At 53.5% G+C, this 20,000-nt stretch overlaps 1 protein-coding gene across 1 annotated transcript; it reads right to left on the bottom strand.

The window, feature by feature from the left end:
- Positions 1-481: 481 nt before the first annotated feature.
- PRC1 (protein regulator of cytokinesis 1) lies at positions 482-19,625 on the bottom strand. Its single transcript, XM_075069772.1, is given in 16 exon segments — positions 482-572; positions 2,738-2,926; positions 3,547-3,651; positions 4,171-4,281; positions 10,710-10,856; positions 11,154-11,249; positions 11,501-11,637; positions 11,848-11,995; positions 12,252-12,401; positions 12,639-12,809; positions 12,940-13,173; positions 13,599-13,721; positions 15,774-15,906; positions 18,654-18,655; positions 19,438-19,518; positions 19,521-19,625. Coding segments are annotated over 16 exon segments (2,010 nt in total). The 3' UTR covers positions 482-494.
- Between the last annotated feature and the right edge of the window lie 375 nt (positions 19,626-20,000).

Here is a 20,000-nt window from a genome sequence, read left to right as displayed (position 1 = left end):
CTAGCACCTCAGACAGCAGCCCAGCCGGAGAGCCAAAGAATTAACCAGTCACAGCCCAGGCAGGCAAAGCAGAAGGGCAGCTGGGGGGCACAGGGGACAGGTTGCCATTGGAGGCTCTGGCTGCCCCACTCCAGGGCTCCATGGGCCATGCAGTAGTGTATGAAGAGCAGGGAACCCTGGGCAGGAGTAGCCCCACACTTTTTAAAACATTGCATCTAACATAAAAACCTGAAAGTCACTGTAGTAAAAACCATTAAAAAAAAAAAAAAAAAAAAAAGGTCTCCCTCCCCCCACTGCATGCGCCTGCCTCTCCCCATGGGGATGGCTACGCGCAGGGCAGCATGTAGGGCCAGCTAAAAATCCAACGTGGGGCACTTGTCATTTTCACCTCCAGCTGAAGGGACGTACGCTCAGGCGCTGCATATCCAGTCATGCTGTGCCAGAGCAGCGACCAAGCAAGTCTAAAGAGCTGGAACCCTGTGGCTGTGGCCTCCTCAACAGTGGATGTTGGTGGTTGTGGAGTTCAGGATCCGGGAGCTCATGTCAGATTTGGAAGCCTTTGAAAGTTCGCGCTGTTAAAGGGTAGAAAAAAAATGCAAATAAAGCACTAGCTGAGGGGAGGGCAACACAGTGAGAGGCAGCAGGGCCAGGCTGTGCCCCTGGGGCTGTGAAGCTGAGTTGCTCTCCAGCAACCTGGCCAAGGTGGCTGCCTCAGCAGCATGTGCTACCACCACCTGTGGTCATTCAAGGGGCAGGAGAAGGGAGCTTACAGTCAAGGAGCCAGGAGGCATTTAGGGCCAGTAGCCCCAAACAGGCCAAGCTAGAGTAGTGCCAGGTTAGTGCAGGTCTGGGGACACAAGAACAACCCATCTCCGCTCACAGCAGGTGGGCTTCACTCAGTGATACTGGGACTTCCTACATGGATAACAGCTGCCCCTGCCCCCCCAAGAAGTCAGCTCCTGCTACAGCAAGCAGCACCCATCCCAGCGGGGCAGGCAGCACTCCAGTTGGCTGAGAATTTGGGCTCCATTGGAGCATCTGGAAAACAAGCTGGCTTGTAAGACCATGGGGAGGGAGGGAGGAGTTGGTGTCAGGCACATGGGACTGTCACAATTCTGCCAGAGGGAACCCTGCTTCCTTTTGGTCCAACCACAAGTTCCTGGTCCCAGTGACCACAGATGCCTCAATCCCTGTGTCCCAGACCCTTGGGGGAAGCCACAGCACTGGAGTCCGGAGCTGTTCTGGAGTCTGGCCATGAATGCAGCCTGTGAGCTGGAGTGGAGTGCTCAGCAAGAAGGCTGGACACGAGGAATTCTGCTCCATGGCAGGGGCCCTGGCTTTTGCTGCCGGCCTTCCTGCTGATTAGACAAGGCCAGACCAGAGGGAGCTTGCAGGAGCAGTTGGTTGTTGCAGCAGGGATGATTCCCAGCCCAGCAGGAGGAGAGCTGCAATGGGCCTTCTCAGCAGCAAACCCAGCAGGCTCCTCCAGCAGAGTGCACAGTACCTGGGGGGTGGGAGGGGTTTGCAGCTAAGCAATTCACAGAGCTCCGCTTACCCTGCCTAGCCAAGAACCTTCACCCACCCCAGACCTCTCACCAGCACTCTGTTGGGGAGCTTAGGTGGGTTATTAATTCAGACCTCCACAAGCCATGGACACTGAGGCCCCTGGGGTCAGCATAACTCCCTGCCTCAGGGCTTGCTGTGAGTGGGGTCAGGCTCAGACAGGCCAGTACAAAGTGACACAGGCAACAGTCAGGCACTTTCCCCAGACAGCATCTCCTGCCCTGTGCCAGCCAGCGGAAAAAGTCAGTGCCACAAGCTGGCTTTAGCCAGAGTGCTGACTGATCCCAGGCAGGAGCGCTGAGCTGCCGTGGGCTTTGCGGCCAAGGTCTGAGGATGCACTTCGGAGAGGCCAGGCAGAGAAGGAACAAGGATGCAACAGGCTCCCCCTAGAGCCCTGAGCTGAGCAGAGTGTGCTCCTAGACAGGAGCATCGGGGCACCACTACCAGCTCCCTCTGGCACTTCCTCTGCAGCTGATCGATGCTCCTGCCATGGCTGGGTTTTCTATGGAGCCTGCCTCTTACTCACTTCTCTCTTGGCTGTTCAGTCTCCGTCCCAACTGCTCCTCTGGGTGCTGAGAATAGGTGAACGGCCTGAAAGAGCTGGCAGCCCCAGGCCAGTGGCAGGCAGGCAGTAAGTGGACAGCCAGCTGAAGCCCCCTGCCACTATAGACACCACCCAAGCTGCACAGAGCTTTTGAAGCTGCGGCCCTGCGCAGGAACTCGGGAGATCTGGCTACAAAGCCAGACTCCGCTGACAACTCTTCAGACACCTTGGATAAGCCAGTGACTGTGCCTCAGTTCCCCATCTGTACCATGGGGCTAACACGTCTCCTCTGGGGCTGGCTACCAGGAAGCGGCGAGGCTCCTGCACACAGAGCCAGGCCAGGCCAGTTCTTAGTGCGAGATCAGAGCGAGCATTCATTGCCAGATGCGTGGGTCCCTCAGCCGGAAACAGGAGTGAGGCATTAGTGGAACCACACAGAATGGCTGGAGTCAGAGGCCACGCTGGCTTCCTAAGGCAGCTCTGGATGACTAGCCCTGCGTGGCAGGGAGATGGGCTCTGAACACAGCAGGGGTGAGGCATGCTGTGCCTCCTGGAGTGTATGAGGTGCACAGGGATCCCCTCCCTGACTGTGCCGCCCAGACTGGATTGGGTTTAGAAGAGGTGAATTACCGCAAACTCAGAATAGGTGCTGGCAACAGAGTTAATGCTGTAGTTACGCTGGGCAGGGGCTGTGGGGGTGCACCCACCGCTCAGGGTGGTTCCATTCAACTGGGATATGTTCTCCTTGTTCCGTTCTGTGTGCGCCGTGCGAGGGGGCTTCATGGCCACGCGGCTGGGGGTCCGAGCAGGTTGGTCGAGCTAGAGAGAAGGCAGACACCAATAGGACATGGCAATACAGTGGTGCTGGCTTTGCTTCCCTCCCTTGCATCACCAAACCCGAGGAATCTCCAGTGTCAGGGCTTGGCGCTCTGTGCTAGAACTCAGCTTTAAGTTCCGCCTTTCCCAGCTTCAACCAGTCCCGGGGGCAATCCTGCTGGGGCAGAGCCCATCATGCCTGGAATCTGAGCTAAGGCATCTGGGGCCAGCTACCAAACAATGCGGAGTGATGGAAATGTGCCAGAAGGGCTGCGGATCCGTTTTCTGAAGGCTACTGGCTCTCTCTGCCCAGAGCAGTGCCCTGCACAGCCACCTGCAGCAGGCTCTACGCGAGCTTTACCCGTCGCATTGGCAGCTTGCAGCTGACCACCGAATAAAGAAGCCCCTCCCGCAGTGGGAGTACCATGGAGCTTGGTACGTATATTGAGGGGAGCGACAGTCACAGAAGCAGCCAGAACTGCACATGGGAGAAGCTATTTTATACCTGCCTCCTCCACCCCAAGCTCACACCCCCTCTGCCCTGTCAGTAACCCTATCCTGGAGGCTAGAAGGGTCGAGTTCCCTGGGGCACAGCCCTGGAGCTAGAGACAGCATGCGCCTACCTTGCCTCCGGAGGGCAGTGGGCGGGACACCGGGGAGTGGAAGAGCGCCCCCCCAAAGGCGGAACGGAGTGTGCTGTTGGGAGTGGCACAGGAAGTTGCATTGAGCTGAAGGCAAAGTAGAAGAAGTTAGTGGTGGAGGCTCAGAGACCAGCCATGCAGGGAAGCCCTTGGAAAGGGGGCCATTGCTAGGTTCCCTTTAGTGGCTCCCCCCATGTGGGAACCAGGGTGGCAGTGGGGGGCAGGGGGCAAGTCTCAGGTCAGCAACAGCCATTGGGAGAATCCCAGTGCACATGGCTGCTTTCTGGGGGAGGCTGTGGACAGAGCAGGAGGGCTCCAGTCAATCCCTGGGACAGGAGGGTGTGGACAGCGCTCTAGCTGCCATCAGAGAGGCCCTGCTCCCCTGGCCCCTTTCCAGAGCCATGGTATTCCCCAGGGGCCTGACACAGGCAGGGTTCAGTGCTGTGGCTCTGGTGATGCTAACCACTGGCAGCTCAGCAAGCACCGTTTTACTCCTCCCACCTGACGATGCCCAAGAACTGGGCTCCTTTAAGGAACACCAAGCTTGACACTTCTCCCAGCAAAGCTTTTGCTGCTGTGCCAAAGCTGGGAGCACATCTCTTTTACCTTCCTCACTTTGCCAGGCGTGTTGGCGCCTAGGACCCGGCGCTTGCTGGGTGTCCTCGGGACACTGCCATACATCATCTCCTCCTCAATCTGACGACTCTTCTTCAGTTGCTACACAAGAGACACATAGAGCCGGGTCTGGGTGAGGGCCCATTGGAGAGGTGTGCACCAGCCCCATGGATTCACAGTTATTGAGGGCCAATTAAATCCCAGCCACGCCGCACAGCACAGGGCCAGCTAGTGGAAAGCACTGAGCAAGCTCCATGCAGCAGCGATTCACCCCTGCTTGCTGGAAGGCAGTGGCAGGATGGGAGGACAGATGTCAGGCACAGGAATGAATTAGTGCAGTCAAAAAGACGGTTACTCACCTTTGTAACTGTTCTTCGAGATGTGTTGCTCATATCCATTCCAAGTAGGTGTGCGCGCGCCGCGTGCACGTTCGTCGGAAGAATTTTCCCCTAGCAACACCCGGCGGGTCGGCAGGCGCCCCCTGGCGTGGTGCCGTTGCAGCACCGCATATATACCCCTGCTGACCCGCCCACTCCTCAGTTCCTTCTTGCCGGCTACTTCGACAGTGGGGAAGGAGGGCGGGTGTGGAATGGATATGAGCAACACATCTCGAAGAACAACAGTTACAAAGGTGAGTAACCTTCTTTCAAGTGTTTGCTCATTATCCATTCCAAGCAGGGTGAATCCCAAGCTTACCTAGGCAGTGGGGTCGGAGTTGGGCATGCCGAATGCAAAACAGCCAAGCCCAGAGCTGCGTCGTCCCTGGATTGTTGTACCAAGGCCGTAATGGGCAGCAGAAGGTGTGCACCGAAGACCACATAGCTGCACAGGCATCTCTCATGGATCGGCACAACGAGCTAGAAAGGCAATCGATGAGCCTGAGGGCCCTGGTGGAATGTGCAGTCACTCGCCTGGAGGCGTGAGCTAATATCAGGCATGCTCGAATGCACGCCCCGTGACCCAAGACGATATTACTCTGAGATGAGACGGTTGACCTTTCACTCCTGTCTGCACGGCGGACAAAAAGTTGGGGCGTCTTACGGAAAGGTCTGGTGCGTCAATGTAGAATGCTAGTGCTCTACGTACGTCCAACGAGTATATTGCTGCTCTACGGGGATGCGTGAAGTTTAGGAAAGAGACTGCAGGAATATGTCTTGGTGTTGAGGTGAAAGGATGAAAACACTCTGGAAGGAAGGCGATGCGGGCGCAGCTGCACTTGTCCTTGTGGATATCTGTGTAAGGTGGATCCACCTATGAGAGCGCGAAGCTCCGAAAACTCTCCTACCGATGTATATGCTACAAGGAACGCCATCTTCCATGATAAGTACAGGAGAGAGCAGGTTGCCAAGGCTCGAACGGAGGGGCCATTGAGTTCTCGACAGAACCAAACTGAGGTCCCAGGAAGGGCGGGCAGCGGACCTGAGGAAAAAGGCTCTCCAGCCTTTGAGGAACCTTGACCATCGGGTGAGAGAAAACAGAGAAGCTCCTTCTCTGGATGGAAGCGTCGGAAATGGCAGCCAGTGTACGCGCAAGGATGAGAGTGCGAGGCCCTGCTGCTTGAGAGTACAGAGGGTATTCCAATATTACATGGATGGGAGCCTGTGCAGTGTTGCATGGTGCGCCTGACACCAGCAGGAGAACCTCTTCCACTTGGCCATGTAGGTAGCTCTAGTGGATGGTTTCCTGCTACCAGAGGATCACTGCACTGGGGTGGAGTAGTGCAGCTCCCGAGCGACCAACCACTCAGGAACCACGTTCAGGTGAGGATTTGCAGGTTGGATGGAGAAGTCCGCCGTGGTCCTGGATATCAGTCCTGATGAAGAGGCAGGGGAACGGGGCTGGCTCTAACTGAGAGGTCCAGCAAACGTGGTGTACCAGTGTTGGCGAGGCACGCGGGGCGATCAAAATCACTCAAGCCTGTCCTGCGAAGCTTCACAGACCTTGTGCACTAACGAGAAAGGGTGGCAAGGCATACAGGCAGGTGGTTCGACCAAGAGACGAGAAGGCGTCCGAGATTCAGCCCAGGCGAGACCGCGAAAGGAGCAGACCTGGGACACTTTCGGTTGCTCGGGAGGCGAACGAGGTCGATGTGGGGAAAGCCCACTTCTGGAAGAGAGAATGAAGCTACATCCAGGTCAAAAAGTGACCACTCGTGGCTAGAAAATGACCTGCTGACGCGTCTGCTAATGTGTTCTAGACCCTGGGAGAAGGAAGCCGCCAGATTCATGGAGTGGCTATACAGAATATCCCATAACCTGATCGCCTCCGACCAAAGGGGAAGCAGAGCAGGTCCCCTCCCTGCTTGTTTATATTAGTGCATCGCCGAGGGTATTCGTCCGTGAGCACTAAAACACAACGGCCTGCGAGGTGGTGAAGAAAGGCCTGACAGGCGAGCGACTGCCCGTAGCTCATCGATGTTTATATGCAATTGATAGCCTGCTGGCGGACCAAAGGCCTTGTGTCCGACGAGCCCGCATGTGGGAGCCCCTTGCTCAGAAGATGATGCGTCCGTGTCAAGGACATGACGGTTCTGGGGTGGAATGGCATGGCTGCTGCAACACCCAGGGAGGGTTTTCACCAGCGAGAGTGTAAGAGCTCTTGGATTGTATGACGCATCTGCGAGGGGCGTTTTAAACGGAGGCTAGCCAGATTTGAAGGGGCGAAGGCGGAGGGCTTGCATGCTTGGTGACAAAAGTAGCAGGCGTGCCATGTGACCTCGAGAAGCTGAGACATACCCGGCCGACGGTCGTCGGTAATGCTTGTAGCTCTCTATGGCGGTGACGTATTGCCTGGAATCGGTCAGGGGAGCCGAAGCTGTTGCGAGCGTGGAGTCCAGGACAGCCCCAAAGAATGCTTCCTCTGGTTGGGCACGAGGATGGACTTGTCGAAATTGATCAATGAGGCCCAAACACGTCGAACAGCTCCTGATGATGGCTACGTGTGCGGCGACCTGGTCTCAGAGCGATCCTGCGAACAAAGCAGTCGTCCAGTAAGGGAAGACGCATATGCGCTGACAGGAGGAAAGCGGCCATCCACTGCCATACATTTTGTGAAAACATGGAGGCAGTGAAAGGCCGAAGGGAAAGGACCGTGAATTCTGGAAGTGACGATCTAGCACCATAAAGCGCACGTAGCGTCTGTGTGGGGTAAATCGCAGACATGAAAGTACGCGTCCTTTCATGTCAGAACAGCAAACCAGTCTCCTGATCCAGGATGGGATTAATATCCCAAGGAAACCATGCGAACTCTTTTAGAAGCGTTGAGCCGCGGAGGTCTAGATTGGTCGAAGGCCTCTTTCGACTTGGTATTAAAAATAAACGGGAGTAAAACCCCTGCCCCCTGAGTCTTGAGGTACCCTCCTCTATGGCTCGATTTCGAGAAGCGTGCGGATCTCCTGCCAGAGAGATGCTCTGTAGAGGTGTCCCTGAAGAAGAGAAAGGAGGCAGGAGGGGGGGAGGTTGAAATAACTGAGATGTAACCTAAACTCCTCACGTGCGTAAGACCAACGATCGAAGTTAGTCGGGCCTCACGCCGAGGAGGAGAGTCCCGGGAAGTACTGGTGCTCTGCTCTCGATCGCACCTTCAAAAGTTTTGCTTGGTCCGGCGATGTTTGGGCGAACCATTATTCTGCCCCCCTGAGAACCAGAACTGGCGTCTCCGGTTCACTCGGCCACGTCTTCTATTAAAGTCCTGTCGAGGGCATGGTGGGGTAAGGGCGTTGAGGCTGGGCCCGAAAAGACTGCGTTGGTCTGTGGAGTGTGCATCCCGAGGAACGCATTATAACACGGTTGTCCTGAGGCTTTGGAGCCTAGGGTCCGTTTTTTCAGAGAAAAGACCCTGGCCTTCAAATGGAAGGTCTTGAATGTGTGTTGCATCGGGAGGTAGGCCGGAAACTTGCAACCAAGAATTTCTCCGCATTGTGACTCCTGATGCAACAGTCCTAGCCGTCGAATCCGCAGCATCGAGGGATGCCGTAGGGAGGTCCGGGAGATCTTTTTCCCCTCCTCGAGCAGGCTCTGGAACTCTGGCGCGGAGTCCAGCGGGTCCAGTTCTGTGAATTTGCCCATGGATTGCCATGTATTTAAGTTGTATCTACTGAGAAGCGCCTGCTGATTAGCGACGCGCAACTGTAGACCCCCTGCAGAGTATACCTTGCGTCCCAGTAGATCCAAATGCTTAGCCTCCGCGATTTTGGGGCGGGGGCTTGCTGGCCATGGCGCTCGCCTCTGTTCACAGACTGCACGACCAGAGAGCATGGAGGAGGATGGGTGTAAAGGTATTCGTACCTCTTAGATGGTACCTATACTTCCTCTCCACCCTCTGGCCATTGGGGGATGGACGCCAGAGATTGCCAGATCGAGTCCGCTTTAGCCTGGATGGAGCGGATAAACGCGAGGCTACACGCGTCGGGGCATCGGAAGATAGAATGTCCACGACCGGGTCCTCCACCTCAGGAACCTCCTCCACCTGGAGGTTGATGCTCAGCGCGACACGGCGAGGCAAGTCCTGGTGGGCTCAAAGGTCGATGGGGGCGGACCTGAGGTTGATGTACCCGCTACCGCCTCATCCGGCGAGGAGGAGGATGAGAGACCCGGACACTGGCTCATGCTGTGACTCCTGTTCCAGAGGGGGTCAGCTTCTGCTGCGCCCTCAGGGTCCTGGGTTACAGCTGAAACGTCGTCATCTGCTGGGGGAGGACGACTGATGGTGGCCTCGGGTACCCGACGGACTGAAACTGCTGACTCCGACGTTGTCGTGGGATCGCCCTGGGCTTGGTGGTAGGCCCAGGGCATCCAGAAGGACCGCTGCGTTGGTTCCAATCCCTGGATTCAGGGAGGGCACGGGCGTGGGGTCCAAATCCCCATACAGAGCGCTGTCTGGGCGGGACGAACCCGAGGGGTGTCTCGACGGCCAGGCGGAGCGGATAGTCCGTGCAGCGGATACCGGACGCCACGCTGTGCCGGACAGCGGTACCGGAGTCATAACGGTGCCGAGATCGGGACCGGACCTTCGACCAGCGCGTGCCGGGAGTCGACCAGGACCGAGAGTAACGACGGTGGGATCGACTCCGCGGGAACGTGCCGGAGCACAGACCACTTTGATGAGTACCGGTCTGGAGAACGCGACCTGGACCGGTGCCGCCGAGTACGACTGGCGACGAGAGGGGATCATACTGGACTGCGACGGCGTCTGGATGCTGATCGGCGTACGAGCGGAGCGTGTTGGACCTCGACCGCGAACGTGCCTGTCCGTCGCCTCGGTGGATTGGCTGATCATCGCCGCTTTCCCGCCGAAGAAAGACCGCACCGACGGTGCCGGGGTTGAGGCAGAGTAGGCTCTGTGAGTGCAATCAGTTCCTTCGCCGTTGCGAAAGTCTCCGGCGTGGTGGAACAGCGAGCTCAACCAAGGCATGCGCCGGGGAGCTGTCTTGCACCGGACTTGACGCTCTTGCCTGCCGGAGTCGACGGTGCGGGAATCACCAGTGCCGCGGCAGCTGGGTGCCAGACGGCTCGTCTTCCATGCTCAGACTGCGGTGCGAAGATGCAGCCGCAGAGCCTTTGGCTTCTTTGCCTTCGGGAGCAGGAGCAGTGCCAGGTTGACTTCTGCGCTGAGACGTGCCGAGGCCGGTTTGCGGTACTGGCTGTCTCCGGTGCGATGGAGCACTTCTGGCCGGTGCGGACTGCGGTCACTCGGTACCGAAGCGCAGGGGTCAGGGCCGCCTCCATCAGGAGCTGCTTCAAGTGAGAGTCCCGCCTTTTTAGTCCGTGGTTGAAGGACTTACAAATACGGCACTGTCCGTAAGGTGGGATTCCCCAGGCACTTCAGCAGCGATCATGGGGTCTCCTGTAGGCATCGGCCCCGACAGCGCCGAGCACTGTTTGAAACTGGAGAGCAGGCATGAGCCCGGCCCCGGAGGGTGAGGAGGATTGAACCTCAGCCTTCTAACTATACTAACAACTACTAATAAACTACTAACAACTAACAGTCACAAACTAGAACTATGAACTTAGAAAGACAAAAACGTGAAGACGGGTGAAGAGCTAGGGAAGGGGAGGTCAGCTAAGCCGCACTCCACTGTTCCAACGACCGACACGGGCGGTAAGAAGGAACTGAGGAGCGGGCGGGTCAGCAGGGGTATATATGCGGTGCTGCAATGGTGCCACGCCAGGGGGCGCCTGCCAACCCACCGGGTGTTGCTAGGGGAAAATTCTTCTGACGAACGTGCATGCGCTGCGCGCACACCTACTTAGAATGGATATGAGCAAGCACTCGAAGAAGAATCTCAGCTTACTGGCATCCAGGGAGAAGGAGCACAGTACATGCTGGCTGAGGCCTGCAGGATACGCTGATGCCATTGCAGAAGAAGTGACAAAGTTCTCTCCTCCCAGAAGAGCAGTGAGAGGTTTGCCCATCTGTATCCCACAGCTCAACCTGGCTCAGGCAGCAGGAAAGGGTCTGGCCCAGTGGCAACAGAGAACACACCTGTCCCCCTCCTGGTGGGACTTCACTCTGTTTGGCTCTGCACTCACCCGTTCCTGCTTCTCCTTCTCTTTCTCCAGCCGATGCAGCTGCCATTGCTCGCTCACATATTCCATGAACCGCTGCCCATTCACCAAGAAGGCCTCCTCGTGCTTCCGTTCCCAGGCCTCAATCCGAACTTTCAGCTCCTCCTCCAGCTAGGCAGAGAGAGAGAGAGAGAGAGAGAGAGAGAATGAATACTGCAGCAGTGCAGGACAGGCTGCAGTGATCCTGGCAGGCTGTCCCATGCAGCCTGGGATTTCTCCGAGCCTGTGACCTGCTTGGTCAGCGCCGAGACCCCTCAGAGAGCCCTGCTTTATGCTGCCAACCAACCCACAGGGCTGGGAGCTTGAGTGATGCCATGCCAAGCCCACAAGCTCTGTGTTCGAAGTCAGGCTGTGGAGTTCAGCTCCCACGTGCTGGCAGGTGGGCCACCACCCCAGAGCAGCATGTACCTTGGGGAGAGTCTTCTGCAGTTTCGCTCGCTGCTTTTCTTCCTTCAGAAGGTTGCCCCCTCGGTTAGCAAAGCGACTTGGATCCGTTGCTTTTCTCTAATGCACAGAAGACCAAGCAGACAGTTCACATCCCGACACGCCCACCTATGTCCCCGAGATGTCCTCCTGCCCTGCACTCAACCTCTGTTTGCCAGGCCACCCTTTAGTAATATCCTCACATGCCCCCACCCCCCAGGTCATACGGCCCATCTCCCAACTTTTACCTTGTGGGCACATTGGCCTTCCTCAGCCCCCAGCACTCCCCAGAGGTAGGGTCACAGTTGGTATGCTCCCTGCAGGGAAAGTACCTCCAGCTCGAGGAAAAGCCTCCAATTTTCCTCCCATTTCTGAACAGCTTCAAAGAGCTCTTTGTGTGTCTCGTAGTAATGCTTCACACGCCCCACCTCAGCGTCGTGGAGCTGCAGCAGGGCCTCGGTGCAGTCCTCTGTAAAGGGATGAAGAGCAGAGTCACCAGGGCACAGACAGCAGGGATCCCAAACTCAGAGCAATGGGGCAGCAGCAGGCCAGGCTGCTGAATGGGAAGCTCCACTGGACAGCACCCTGCATGCCTCCAGCTGGCCTGCACAGTTCCCTAAAGAGCAGACAGAAAAACCAAGGCCCAGCCCCGGACCCAGCCTGGAAACCCCATACGCACCCTCGTAGTAAGGAACAAAAGCTTGTCTCTGCTCAGTGCCGTAAAAGCATTTGTCCCAGTAAGCGGCCAGCTCTGCTCTGATTGCTTCAATCACAGTCCTCATGTTCTGCAGCTTCAGCTCCTCCAGACGGTCCACCTCGAACTGCAGCTAGAGACCAGAACAGAGCAGGCAAAGCCCTGGGCGTCAGGGCACAGCAGTACAGGGAAGTGCTTACTGGGTGCTTCAGAGAGAACCAGCCTGGAGCAGCTGGGGATCGTTCCTGGCCCCACGCAGCACAAGCCACCGTAGAACACATGAGCTGCCAGGCACTAGCGCCCATGGCCAGCACTCAGAGGCAAGGCTCACGTCCCTCCCTTTATAAGGGCCAGCCCCCTATGGCTCAGGCCGGGCAAGGTTTCCTTACGGCTTTCCTGGTTTTGGCTTTGGATCCGGTCATATATGTGGCAAAGGCTTCTCTCTCCTCCACAGGCACCTTCAGCCTGTCCCAGAGCTCCACAATTCTGGAGCGCAGCTCACTGCAAACAGCTTCATTTAAAGCTCTCCGGGTCTCCAACTAGAGTGGGGAAAGCACAGGGTCAGCATTCCGGCAGCTAGCAGGGGTAGCTCACTTCTGTTCTGTGGGGACCATCAGAAGTACCTGCTCGCTGCAAAGGCAAGAGCCTGCACGTCCCTTCATCTGCCCCTATTACAAGCCCTCTTCACCAGTGCCAGGACCCTTTTCCTGGAGCCACAGCACTAAATCTCCCTGCAAACTACAGCATGGAAGATTTCAGACCACAGTGCTCCATACCTGCTGCAGCAGCTCTTTAAGAGCAGCAATGTTCTCCGTAGATAGGCAGAAGGCGTCCTCATCCTCACACACCACATCCCGCTCGAAGCTGGTGTCAGGGACGTGATCCAGCTCCTCCATGCACAGAATGATCTGCCGCTTGACGCTGATGAACTCCTCTCTCCTGCACTCCTGGAGGCAGAAAGCAACAGCACTAGAGGCCAGGAAACATCCTGCCACACAGGTTTCTCTCGCGCTCTCTCACACACATACATTCCCCTCCACCCCCCCCCCCACAACCCTCCCCCCACCCACAAAAGACCTTCTCAGCAGCCAGCGCTGCCAGGTGGCGTCTGAAGCAGTCGAGCTCCTCCAGGCTGGGCACGGAGTTGCTGTCGATGCTGTAGGGGGTCATGCAGAGAAGATCACACAAGTCTTGGTCACGTTCTTGGAGAGTTTTCAGCTCCTGCTTCCTCTCTCTCTTCTGCTTCAGCATCACTTCCAGGCGGGTGCGCAAGTCCTTCTCCAGCTGCAGGATGGTGCTCTCCTCTTCCTCCTGAGAGAGCACAAGACATCAGCACTGCTCTCTAAAACAGCTCTAGCCAAGGTGCATCGAGCTGGTTAGTTTCAAGCTGATGGGGCGAGACACAAGGCCTTGGCCCTCCTGAGTTCAGTTCAGAGCTAGTCAGCCCACGAGTAGGCACCCAGCAGAACAGCCCTTCCACAGACAAAGTGGATTGGCTGAGAGAAGCCAGGTCTGTAGCATGAGCCTGTGCCACCTCCACTTAGCCTGCAAGCCCCCATTGGTGGTCCAGAGTTCTGTGATGAGCTCTCAGGAGACAGACTTTGGGAAAGAGACAGTTTCTCCTGTGAGCTGGGGCCCTGCGTGAGGCACCGGGGTAAGGACTAAGCCAGTAGAAGACAGTATTACTAGACTGGATGGACAGGAGGGAGTCTCAGGGCGAGGCACCAAGAACTCACCTTAAATGGATCCAGCTGGAGCTCCTTGCAGAGAGTGTCCAGTTCCTTGCGACACATAGCAATGCTTTTCAGGAGACGCTCCTTCAGGTTCTCCTCCTCAGCCACCATCATGTCCAGCAGACCCTGCAGTAGAGCGACAGTTAGTGTTGACCAGTAAGGAGGAGCAGCAGAGGATGGGTGGGAGAGCCAGAGGTGGGAATACCCTAAGCCTGGTGTCAGGAGGTTTGGAGCAGAGCCCACTTACACCCCTGCAAGGCTTTGTAGTGCTAAAGAGTAGCCTCTGAGCATGCTGGGCAGAGAACACAGTGCCCACCGCATGGACTGGAGTGAGATGTTTTACACTGGGCACAGGAGATGCAGAAGGGCAATGCCAGGGCACAGCCCGATCTCTATGCCCTGGTGAGGCAAAGCAGGAAATACTGGGTCGGGCTAGATCAGCAGCCTGGTAGGGAAGGGTGCCTCAGGGGTCGAGAGACAGGACTGTTAGTCTGCAAGGACCTGATAGGCGCTTCAAGGCACCTAGGCCACGAAGATCAGAACGTGAGGGCAACAGAAGTTGTGCAACGGGGGTCTGGGCCTCTCCCTCCAGAGTGGGACTGGAGAGGTGAACAGTCTGCAATGTGATGGAGCAGGCACGCAGCCCTAGGGAAGACACTCTCTGTCCTGCTCTGCGACAGCCCAGAATGGATCATGCCTGCCCTCGCTCAGAGCCCCGTGTCCTGGGGAGCAGGTCCATTTCCCCACTGGGCACTCCGCCAACTCAGTAACCCAGGGGAGAGGTGTGGGAGTCACCAAGTGTCACTCCTGGACCTCAGAATGATCATCTGTGAAATGGGAATGCCCCAGGGGAAGAGTATCTGGAGCAGTCGAATGGGCCTGGAGGCGGAGCAGCAGAAGCAGAGCAGAAAGGGGCAGTGGCTAATAAGAGAAGCAGGAAAGGAAGACTATCTGAGGGGAGAAGAAGGGAGGGGAGGGGAGAACTCCATGCAAGGGGAAGCCAGGGCGAGAGGGAAGAGCAGTGTGGGAAGAGGTACAACCTGTGGCAGGAGAGGAGGAAGCAGAGTTCAGATAGAAGATCCAAGAGCCAAGAAATGAGAAAGTGGTTCAGGTAACTCCAAGGAACAGGCTGTTGTGTGCCTCTTTTGCAGGAGGTGGGGGCTAGGGCTGTGCAGGAGTTTGGACCCTGCCCAGTAGGCCTAGCGGGCACAGAGTACATTTTTCAATCCTTAGACTTAACACCTTTGTGAAGGGTTTTCAGAGTTTTGGATGAAGACAATCGTAGGGGCCAGGGCATAGCTACAGGAGGACAAGAGCTGTAGGCACATTAGAGAAGCTGGCTATCCCAGGAGCAATGCACACCTTTGGATTGTATGGCCCTGAGACCCAGCACAAGAGAAGCCAGTGGAGACAGCTTCTGAGTGCTCTGGATCTTCCTGGATGCTAGCCACCTGTTTCCACTGGCACCCCAGGGAGGCCTCTGGATGGCACAGGTACGAGTTTAGCACATGCATGATTAGAAATAGATGGCCAGCATCAGCAGGAGGAAAATTAGTCATCTATAGGGCAGGGAGGTAAGAGAGCTGGAATGGTTAGGTCCTATATACTGCTGAAGACAGAACTGGAAGGAACTCAAACAGATCTGCTGGCCACGCTAGAGCCCACACCCCGGATTGGACATGATTGGGCAGGGCTTCCCTGTATCATGCAGAGGAATACAGGGAGGCTGAAAGCCTGACACAATGACCTCTGGGCCACCCCAGTGGAGCAGAGCTGGCCAGCAGGAACTCTTTAGTCCAGAGTAGGTTCTTCCTAGTTGGCACAGTCAATACCCCTTCTAGACTGGCCAGTGCTGACTGCCTCTTTGCTAAGTAGCTGCAGTTAGCAGCACATACTGGGGAAGTCAACAGATTTTCTGCAATATCCATTGTATTTCTCCAGGCTCGTGATTCTGAGGAGGGGCAGTGTACGTCTAGCAGGGATAGAGCTCCCCTGAGCTGCCAGGAAAGGCCCTAAAGAAAAAGCACTAGTTTTGCCCTCCTTCCCCACCAGTGCCTCCCTGCCCAAGACAGGGCAGCTGCTTCCCTGCAGGGCACTGGGGTCAGATGTACACTCCTCGAGTTCATTCATCCCCTACAGTGTCTGGATACAAAGGGTGCTAGAGGGAAAAGTACTCGCCTTGATGTGCTTCTTCACCACTTCTGTTCGTTGCAGTCGCTGCTCCTCAGGGATCCCAATCTCCTCCCAGATATCCCGAAGGTGACCCAGTGCTTTGTTCAGACATGCCACAGACTCTGCAGCCAGCACCTCGCTGAGGGAGGCAGGAAGGACAGTTGTAAAACACTTCCATCACAATCACTTCTAGTTTTTAGTCTCCGTTCATGAGGTGGAATAGAGGGTTGAGTTTTAAAACATCTATTTGGACAAACTTGTTTGCATTCCTTTGGACAAGTTGCAAAGAGAGCTGCTCTATTGCTGATGTGGCTGGACTTTGGAAAGACCCACCCAACAAAAACTCAGGCTGTGAGGAAGCAGAGGGATCAAGCACTTACTGTGCCTCATTTTCTCGCCAATATTCTCGATCCACAAAGTACACCACTACCTTGATATAACGCTGTCCTCGGGAGCCAAAAATCTTACCACATTATAGGTGAAACTGCGTTCTATTGAACTTGCTTTGATCCACCGGAGCATGCAGCTCCCGCCCCCCCGGAGCACTGCTTTGGCGTTTCATATCGGGTCACGTTCTATCGAGGTTGAGGTGTACTAGGATATTATTCTTTAGTGTTGGTATTACCATAGCACCCAGAAGCCCATTGGGCCAGGCACGGTACAAACACACAACAAAAAGAGACACTCCCTGCCCCAAGAAGCTTTAAGACGCCTAACGGATGAAGATGCTGTTATGATATACATATATAACAATCATCCATTGGTCTCTGCCAGCCATAATAAAATGTCAGGGCTGGAAGCAAACCACTCAGGTAGTTATGCATTTGCTGCAAAAGCACTGAAGAAATTCACATGACTGAGTTTGCTGAAATGCTAAATCAGCTTTTGACAGCACTATCCTCTTCTGCAGAAGCAGAGAGAATACTTTCTTCATTTGCAGGAGTTTGTTCAAAGTTGAGACACTGACTGAGAATTGAAAGTTTGTTTTCCCCCTTCAATCTATGAATAAAAAGGGAGGTAAGAGGATTAGATCTATCAGTTCTAAGAATTTGAAGGACATGGTGTCCAGCAACAGTCAGTTCAATTCATTAACTACAGTGAATACCTTCTTTGGTCATAGAGTCAGAGTTTCTAGCCAGAAGCAACCATTAAATCATCTAGTCTGATTTCCTGTTTAACGTAGGTCCTTACATTTCACCCAGTCACCCTGATTGGCCCAGTAACTTGTGTTTGGCAAACATATGTTCCAGAAAGACTCTAGTACGGACTGGAAGCCATCAAGAGATAAAAGAATCCAATGCCAGTGGTGGACTCTGAGTTTTGTCCAAGGATTAATGACCCTCCCTGTTGAACATTTGTATCTAATTTGAATTTAGCTTCCAGCCATGGGCTCTTCTTTGATGGGTGTTCCACTAGGGGGACACATCTCAAAGAACTAGTTACTGTACAGCACGAGTAACCATTTCTTCTCATTCATCTGATGAAGTGGGTATTCACCACAAAAGCTCATGCTCCAATACGTCTGTTAGTCTATAAGATGCCACAGGACTCGGTCACTTTTTACAGGTACAGACTAACATGGCTACCCCTCTGATACATTTCTTATCTTGTTCTGCTTGTCTCCTCCAGATGAAAGACATCTTTAGTACTCAGTATTTTCTCCCAGGGAAGGTACTTATACTTAGTAATCAAGTTACCTCTCAGACTTTTTGATAAACTAAACATACTGACCTCTAAGTCTATCACTGAAGGGCATTTTCTCCAGCCCTGAAATAATTTTTCTGGTTCTTTACACACTCTGTCCCATTTTTCAACACCTCTTTAAAAATGTGGAAGTGCACATAATATTCCAGTACTGGTCTCACCAATGCTGTACACAGAGGTAAAAATCACCTCCCTATTCATACACCCAGTGATCGCATTAACCCTTTTTGCACTGGTAGCTCATGTTGAGTTGCTCATCCAGTAGGACCCCAAATGCTTTTCGGAATTACAAGCCCCGTTCTGTAGGTATGCCTGGCATTCCTTGTTCCTGGATGGCTGTATTAACACACATTCTGTTTGCAGATTACTGTTTGGCTGCCCTGTTCTCATCATTAGTTATCACTCTGCCAATCTGTCTCATCTGCAAATTTTATATTTACCTCCAGATCACTGATCAAAGTACTGAATAGTATTGGGCTTAGTACTTATCCACATGGAACCCCATTAGAGGATGATTTCCCGCTGACTACTTTGAGATGTCAGTCTGACAGTTCTTAATCCATTTAATATATGCTTTATTGGTTTTGCATAGTGTCATTTATTTATTTTGAAATCAGGATGTTGTATGGTATTAGCTTAGTGTCTTCAAAAGTCTAAATTGATAAGTTACTTTTATCAACCAAATTTGTAACCTCAAAGAATGAAATCAAGTGTGTTTGGCAAGGTATACTTTTTTCATAAAACCATGTTGACTAGGCTTATAGAATCATAGGACTGGAAGGGACCTCGAGAGGTCATCTAGTCCAGTCCCCTGCACTCATCACAGGATTAATATTATCTAGTCCATCCCTGACAGGTGTTTGTCTAACCTGCTCTTAAAAATCTTCAACCATGGAGATTCTACAGCCTGCCTAGGCAATTTATTCTAGTGCTTAACCACCCTGACAGTTAGGAAGTTTTTCCTAATGTCCAACCTAAACCACCCTTGCTGCAATTTAAGCCCATTGCTTCTTCTCCCTTCTCCTTGTAACCACCTTTTATGTACTTGAAAAGGTATGTCCCTTCTCTTCTCTTCCCCAGAAGAAACAAACCCAGTTTTTTCAATTTTCCCTCATAGCTCATGTTTTCTAGACTTTTAATCATTTTTGCTGCTCTTCTCTGGACTTCCTCCCATTTGTCCACATCTTTCCTGAAATGTGGCACCCAGAACTGGAAACAATGCTCCAGTTTAGGCCTAATCAGTGCGGAGTAGAGTAGAAGAATTACTTCTCTTGTCTTGCTTACAACACTCCTGCTAATACATCCAGAATGATGTTTGCTTTTTTTGCCTTTAGTTACCAATGGACTGAAAAAGTTCTATTTCATCCTCATAGTATACTAGTACATCATTCTGCTTCATGAAAAGTATACTTCAGCATCCTGCAAATCCTGTGCTTGAAGATAAAAGGGACCTGCTGAGTATCTGATAATTCAACATTTCTATCCATGAATGTCTCTCTCTTCCCCCTCTTGGTCACAAATTGCCAGTCCACTTCTTTGGTTCCTTCCTTCACAGATGATTCTTCTCACGGTGGCAATTATTTCTGAATCCGGTTGTCTAGGAAGTCTTTGCTTGGATGCTACGCAGCACTGAAATTTGCTCTCTCATGCCATGTTTTCTCCACCATTACAGCCACCACCAGAACTCTGTTTCTGGCAGATAGAAAGAGCAGAGCACATCCAAGGCATGTCACAGCAGTTTTGCCTTCGTTGTCCATATCTTCACTACCTAGTGTGGAGCCATACCTCTCCCCAACTCCCTTATTTGCCGCTCCTGTTCTGCTCAGGAGTGCGCCTGGAAACTGACAAATCCTGAACCTCCCTGCTCAGCTCCATGCCCTTGCTACCAGGGAGGGATAAGCCACTTAGACTTCAAAAACCAGGGCTGGTCACACCTCCAAGGGTCCCAGACACAAATAAAACTCACAGCTTGCTTAGGGCCCCAGAGGCCAGCCACAATTCCCTCATGGAGAACAAAATAGACCAAACACCATTCACCAAATATCTTTTATCTTCAAGTACAGGCTCTGTAGCTACACCCTCCGAAACATGCTTATTTATTAAATCAGTTTTAAATGCAAAACATCTTTTGATAAACTTATGTTCCCAATACATTTAAGGTAATTTATTTTAATTAACAAAAAGCTATTTTAAAATGCTGTTTTGTGCATTTTCAACTGAATTCTAGTTTTCATCCAAACGAAAAGTAAAAACAAATAAAATCTCCTTCTCGTAAATGTCATTCACCATTTTCTAAGATATTAAAACAAAGCAGCTGAGTAACTGTTATGTAATTGCCCAAGTATTTATAGGCCTCAGGAAAACATTAGCACAAACATAAGACCAGTCCCAGTGGGTCAGACCAAAGGCTCATCTAGCCCAGGTCCCCATCTTCCAAGAATGGCCAATTCCAGATGCTTCAAAGGGAGTGAAAGTCAAGCGATTCATTCCCCCTCCAGCCTCAGTTCCCAGCACCCGGCAGTGGGGCGC

The sequence above is a fragment of the Chelonoidis abingdonii genome, chromosome 9, assembly GCF_003597395.2.
Source record: "Chelonoidis abingdonii isolate Lonesome George chromosome 9, CheloAbing_2.0, whole genome shotgun sequence".
In the NCBI taxonomy this organism is placed as follows: domain Eukaryota; kingdom Metazoa; phylum Chordata; order Testudines; family Testudinidae; genus Chelonoidis; species Chelonoidis abingdonii.
Note: the sequence above shows the minus strand (reverse complement) of the source record. Positions and strands in the feature narration are given on the sequence as shown.